Source organism: Palaemon carinicauda, chromosome 2 (assembly GCF_036898095.1).
Source record: "Palaemon carinicauda isolate YSFRI2023 chromosome 2, ASM3689809v2, whole genome shotgun sequence".
NCBI lineage: Eukaryota > Metazoa > Arthropoda > Malacostraca > Decapoda > Palaemonidae > Palaemon > Palaemon carinicauda.
The window spans coordinates 4,560,933-4,568,432 of NC_090726.1; the positions used below are offsets into that span (position 1 = coordinate 4,560,933).

The window sequence follows — 7,500 nt, forward strand, 5'->3', positions numbered from 1 at the left end:
AGGTATTTGAACTGGGAAGAACTCTTCAGTTACTACGCCGACTGTAATTCATGAGAACGTTTTAAATACTAGGTCTTTTAGAAGTATATTCAAACTGAAGGTTTCTTTCGATTTTTAGGAAACACTTGATGGCTATGATAACCCTTTCACTTCCATTGGTGACTTAGTCAAAATATTAAAAAGGAAACTCTTTTAGAATCACACAAACTATAGAAAGTTGTTATTCAATGGGAAGGTGTTGGTGGAAGCTTTGTAATAAATATCAACAAGCTAGGATTTGTGTGGTCTTGAAAAATTTTGCTACATCAGAAATTTCGTTAAATTCAACAGTGGCAGTGAAAGGGTTGATAAGGCTGATATACATGTTTTTCAAAGACATTGCAGTCTTTTTGTTGAAGTAATTGCATTGTCGTCTATTTCCTCTCGTTATAAAGATTCCATTAATCGGTGAGATAGAAACAACGAAAACCCTGCTGTGATATAAGAAGAATTATAATGGCATTGATGAAATACTGACATGAATGAATGATTTCAATCTAAAAAGAAAAAAACGATACAATCTGTACCCAGAAATCTGCCGACCATTACGAAGCCAACAAAAAAGAAAAAAAGAAAAAATATTAGATAGAGACAACACTGATGAAGGAACTGGTCATGCCTTCTCTGACCTTGAAGTAGGGCACGACATTCCCTCCATCGACGCAACACTCCGAAGGGAGTCTCTGGATCCTAAGACGTAGATGTCCTTTTTTTTCTATATTTACCAAAGGAATTATGCTGATCTCCAGGCCTTGACATGCCAGGGAGTACTGATCAAGCATGCAAAGCTTGTGCAGGAGAGTAAACACGTCATCTATCTATTTACTTCATTGACTCCCTTGTCAAGATTCTTAGCAACTTCATGGATCATTTTATGTAAGTCTCAGAGCAGCAAACTTCCAATGTTCTTTCCAATTACCAAGCATATCATTTTCTAAAGAAGAAGCAAAATAAGAACACTTTCACTTCGACTCTACCTTATTTTGCTTGCAATTCGAAGTCACGTTCCGTAAAGAAGTCGTCGATACAACTAAACAGAATGAATAACAGAGACGTGATTATTTTTCGTTTAATGTCATGGACTGTTTCCACCATCCAGACCACCAGAGTAAGTAGAGACAGCTGCTGCATATTTAGGGCAGAGAAAGACACAGACAAAAAAAGACTCAATTTGTGTATTGGTTTGTTTGAGAATTTTAATGAAGGTACTGTTGAAACCATATGTTGTGCTGCGGGCATAATATTATATATATATATATATATATATATAGAGAGAGAGAGAGAGAGAGAGAGAGAGAGAGAGAGAGAGAGAGAGAGAGAGAGAGAGATCCTCATACACCTGACAACACTCAGATAACCTGAAAATTCTTCTTCACTCAGGGAGTTAGCTACTGCACTGTAATGGTTCAGTGACTAATTTCCTCTTGGTAAAGGTAGAAGAGATTCTGTAGCTATGATAAGCAGCTCTTCTAGGAGAAGGATTATAGCTGACTAGCCTTGGGTAGTGCCATATCATCTGTACCATGGTCTTCCACTGGCTTGCGTTAGCCTTCTCTTGTTTGAATGTACACTCAGACACTATTCTGTCTTTTTCCTTATTTCCTTTCCTCACTAGGCTATTTTCCCTTTTGGAACCTTTGAGCTTATACCATCCTGCTTTTCCAACTAGGGTTGTAGCCTAACTATTAATAATAATAATTATCATTATTGAAGCAGAGTATATTTAATGTCCATTTATTGATCTTTATGATAAACCAAGTCTTTTATGTCGGTAATTTTATTGAACTTCAAAATAAAAATTAACCGGGTAAACCTGAAGAATTGAGATTTATAATACCGTAAGAAATTCCGATTAGCTCTCTCTCTCTCTCTCTCTCTCTCTCTCTCTCTCCTCTCTCTCTCTCTCTCTCTCTCTCTCTCTCTCTCTCTCTCTCACTTATTATTTGGATGTTTTCGTTTTTCGAATAACTGTAATGATAGTAATAACAATAGTAATCCGTTCATTATTATTATTATTATTATTATTATTATTATTTATCCTATCAATATTATTACTATTATTATTATTATTATTATTATTATTATTATTATTAATTATCATATCAATATTATTACTATTATTATCATTATTGTTATTATTATTATAATTATCATTATTATTATAATTATTATTATTATTATAATTATTATTATTATTATCATTATTATTATTATTATTATTATTATTATTATTATTATTATTACTAAACAAGGGTACAACTATTAATTTTACCTCTCTTACAAAAATTGAAAACCAAATCCCTCCTATGTATTTTTATAAACCATCCGAAAAATATATTAGATAGCGATAAAATTTTCAATTGCCCTATTACTGTTAGCGTAAGGCGCCATTTAAACTTCAAAATTTAGATACACGTTAAAGCTTCATTCAAGGAATTACTTACATTTAAATTCGTATTATAAAGATAAACCTAAGGGGCAGTGTTTAGTAATGTTAATTTTTGATTAAGTAAAAAAGGAATATTGATTTATGTTTAATTAGGCTGAATTATTATAATTCTTTACAAAGAGTAAAATTGATATCAATTTGATTACATTATCAATAATTTCAAGCATTTCCTTAACTATGAACTTCCATACTTATGGTGTACAGATAATAGAAATTATCTGATATTTCCAAAGACCTAAAAGACTCTTCGAGTATGATCCTGTACACTTGAACCCCTTGCCAATATGCGATTTTAATCATTAAATTAAACGCAACTACACTCAATCTTTTTTAATGAGGCGCATTTGCACTGACTCGCAGCGGTGCCCTTTTAGCTCGGAAAAGTTTCCTGCTCTCTGATTGGTTAGAATTATCTTGTCCAACCAATCAGCGATCAGGAAACTTTTACGAGCTAAAAGGGCACCCCGGCGAGTCGGTGCAAATCTGCCTCTCTAAAAAGAATTGACTATGGGTCTAAATTGATATTGAGAAATATGTTGAAAATTAACTCGATAACTCCAATTGTAAGAAAGCATAGTTAGCTTGTGAGAATGAAAACTGGAAATACTGTAAGGAAAATCCGTCAAGATCTCAGTTTCATGTATAAATTCCATTGCATAGCCCAGTTTCTCAGAAGATGACGTAACTCCCAGCAACGGAACCTTTCTACGTCTTTGAACTCCCCAGATCAAAGGTTGCCTCATGTTTTAGTGTTTCTTGGATTATTCTGAGATTTTTCTTATGCTTGACCACATGCTTAAAATTCTGTCACTTGTTTTATTTTCTCCCTACGTTCCTAATCTTTCAATGAGTAATGAGCGAGTAGAGCATTGTCTAATTTTATATTGCAATTGTATTTTATATAAGCTATACAAGCCGCTGACTTTATAAGTTTTTTTTCTCTCTAAAATATTGCGTAAATATGTTCAATTCTTTCTTATCAAAGTTTAAATACGATGTACAGAATAGCCTCACCATTAATCAAAATGAACTCCACAACAAATAGATAACAATTCAGTAATGATAATCCAGATATGTATACTCTATGTTTTCGGCTTGGCCTTTAAAATGTCTTAAAACAGGGAATTTTTTTCAAACCTTTATTTTCGATGCGTATTTTGATGAATGTATCTGAAATCAACATTATTCGTTTGCGTAACTGCATAAATTTACAAGTAAATTCTCACTAATCTTGACTTAAAAACTGAATTACAAAATATTCAAGTTTGCAAGTTATATTTGTTACTGCATCAAACAAATGTCATTTGAAAACATTCATAGCTTACCAATAGTAATCCTTTAAATATAATAAACGTATAATTTTCCCTATGGAACGAAAAATTAAAAGTATAATTTTCCCTTTAAAAAAAAAAAAAAAAAAGAATCCTAACTTTCTCTTGAGACATAAAGATTATGTATCATTTTCCATCCAGAAAAATCTCTTAGACAAGAAAATTTGTATATTTTTCTATTTAGCCTAAAAATATGGATCATTTCCAATTTAGAAAAAATAAGTAAAAACGCGTTCTTAATAACGTTAAGTATCAATAGCAGCTAGAAGTGCTGTATGTTAATAACAATGATAATAATGATAGGAAATAGCACTAGTAGTAACAGGAGTCCCAGGAATATTGTTATTATTATTATTATTATTATTATTATTATTATTATTTATTTATTTATTTATTGCTAAGCTACAACCCTAGTTGGAAAAGCATGATGCTATAAGCCCAGGGGCTCCAACAGGGAAGATAGCCCATTGTGGACAGGAAACTAGGAAAAATAAAATATTTTAAGAAGAGTAACTACATTAAAATAACTATCTCCCATATAAATTATAAAAACTTTAACAAAACAAGAGGAAGAGAAATAAGACAGAATAGGATGGCCGAGTGTACCCTCAAGCAAGAGAACTCTAACCCAAGACAGTGTAAGACCATGGTACAGTGGTTGTGGCTATAGCAATAATAGAGCTGATATTTGACAGTGTGGGGATACTATTAGACCTTACAAAGATCATTGAGAATTATCACAAAATGTCTGTTGAAATTTGACCGTAATTTATGAGATTCACCTCAGACACATAAGCTTCTTTCTTTCTTTCTTTCAGATCTCGAGGGCATCATGAAGCTGTCACCTCTCTCGCTACTTTCTTGGATTCTGTTTGTCTCCAACGGTAAAAAGGTAAGTCCCCGACTCTCTCTCTCTCTCTCTGCTCTCTCTCTCCTCTCTCTCTCTCTCTCCTCTCTCTCTCTCTCTCTCTCTCCACCAAACGCAAGTCATTTTTCTTCGGTCACTCATTGTATTTATTTTTCAATGGTATTTCTCTCTTTATTTTCCTCAGTAAATCCAGTCTCAAGTAATCAGAATATTTTTATTCTATTTTGGTAAGGTAACAAAAATTGTAGTTACTTTAAACACTATTATTCTAAATTACTTTCTTAACATTTCACATCCAGAATTATTTGTAATGTAGCCTACTAACTCATCTGATGTCCATCTAAACAAATAATATTCTTTTTGACATTTTTCAAGACATGATCCTCATTTATCATATGTATGGCAATACCATATTGTAATCACTAACTCTAACACAATAATGATTATATGTTGATAGTTTTCTTTATGCTCATGTTATCACTTCATTCATGAAAATAAACACTTTGCTTGATTAATAAATATCTGACGTATCTACGTATATTTGTGTGAATCGAAAAAACCCTGATAAGTATACGGTGCGTAGAGGATCAACAAGCTACTGGCGGGCCATTTGTGTTAAAGAAATGAATTATTTGGCTGATACGGGAAAATTTTATTGAAAATGAAACAGATGTTTAACTAAAGAGTCAAGGGGTGAAATTGGTTAGGAATGTTTTGTTTTTTCTTGAATCATTCGATGCCTAGAAAGAAAAAGGGTCGTTGAATAATAGTATGATATTTTGTTCACAATACACCTTTGTGTCTTGGTGAAGTGGACGCAAAAGGATAAGGCTACCAGTTCCACGTAGTCACTGATCAGACATAACTACTGTAGATTAACTTAGATGGCCGTTCAGTCAGTGGTATAGTTGGCAGTTGTTGCCTCCTTGTAGCGCAAACGGGAGAGAGAGAGAGAGAGAGAGAGAGAGAGAGAGAGAGAGAGAGAGAGAGAAAGGTAAGACACAGGCTAACTTAGGGCAACATCAATTAGTAACCCCTGCTGGCCTTTAAACCCCCAGAAAGCCCTAAAACCGTCTGGAATGACAGAAAGATCTGGACTTGACACAGCGCGTTTCCTGTTATGCTGTACCGTAGTAATTGTTGAAGCTTTTTTTAACGGAAAACATGACACTTCGTGGATCGAATGCGCGGATAATTGCGTGAGAGAGCATGCTTTCTGAACTTTCTGGACGATTTTCTATTTGTACAATTCCAAAGCAATTCTTTTTTTTTTTTTTTTTTTTTGCAGAGGGCCACTCAAAAAACTGATATTGGTTTCTATTCTATATTTTGTATAGTAATAGAAATTACGTATGGACATTTATCAAAGTACATATTTTGGTTCAACCATAGTGATTGCTTTTGTATGAGTCACCAGAGAGAGAGAGAGAGAGAGAGAAGAGAGAGAGAGAGAGAGAGAGAGAGAGAGAGAGAGAGATTACTCAGAAACTGACATTGTTTGAAATCTATGGTTTATATAGTAATAGAATTTCTTATAGACATTTAACCAAATACAGGTTTCTTTTCAACCATAGTGATTGCTTTTGTGAGTCACCAGAGAGAGAGAGAGAGAGAGAGAGAGAGAGAGAGAGAGACTACTCATTGTTTGAAATCTATGGTTGAAATAGTAATAAAAATTCTTATAGACATTTAACAAAATACGTATTTCTTTTCAACCATAGTGATTGCTATTGTATGCGTCACTAGAGAGAGAGAGAGAGAGAGAGAGAGAGAGAGAGATCTGTGAATGGAAGCATAAAAACGGTTCTCGGTGATCTGGAAGTTACCCTGGGAATATAATACCAACCGTGGGAAACGAATTGCCGTCACAGAAAACCTGCAGAAAACTAACCCAAACCGTTAGCCGAATTGATACCGTCTTCAAGGAACCCAGGACCCACTAGGGAACCCCAAACCGGAAATAATGGGAGATCGCAACGGGTATTTTGCCCTATAGAAGGTCAAGAAGTTCCTGGGTGTTTGTATAACGGAGGAGAATCAAGTTCATTGGTTTCTTAGGTCTTTGTAAACGTCTTGAAGCGTTCTTTTGAGTTTGTAATACGGTTCCAGATTCAGAGATATAGACATTATTGGAATACAGTTATACGCACGAATCCTCAAGTGTGTGATTCCATAATAGATACACTATTGTAAACACACGTCCATGTATATACTGTATATATATATATATATATATATATATATATATATATATATATATATATAAATATATATATATATATATATTATATATATATATATATATAATATAGAGAGAGAGAGAGAGAGAGAGAGAGAGAGAGAGAGAGAGAGAGAGAGAGAGAGAGAGAGAGTGTGTGTGTGTGTGTATGCACACATACATATACCGTATAAAAATATGTGTACAATTATGCAATGTATATATATTATACATATATATATATATATATATATATATATATATATATATATATATATGTGTGTGTGTGTGTGTGTATGTGTGTATATATATACAGTATGTGTATGTGTGTATAAATATGTATATATTCAAGTGTGTATGCATGTATAGAAATAAGAATAATAGGATAAAGCAATAAAGTAAATTCTAGTGTAAGTTAAAGGAAATTAAAATTATGTAAAGTTTCGTTTTAAACATTTTTGATATTTTTTTCCATCACGTTTGTATCCAAAATCCCAAGGAATTCGGGACTTAAAATCTTAGGTTATCATGTAATAAGTAGAATCTTTTTATAACGTTAATAGATTTCAAGTATACAGAGTTATACCAAAACGTT

At 33.0% G+C, this 7,500-nt stretch overlaps 1 protein-coding gene across 1 annotated transcript in view; it reads left to right on the forward strand.

The window, feature by feature from the left end:
- LOC137614988 (sortilin-related receptor-like) overlaps positions 1–7,500 on the forward strand; it is a 40,793-nt gene that overhangs the window by 17,159 nt on the left and 16,134 nt on the right. Inside the window, exon 2 of the mRNA XM_068344628.1 lies at positions 4,638–4,711. Within this exon, the coding sequence (XP_068200729.1) occupies positions 4,652–4,711 (60 nt within the window). The 5' untranslated portion in view covers positions 4,638–4,651. The remainder of the gene's footprint in view (positions 1–4,637; positions 4,712–7,500) is intronic.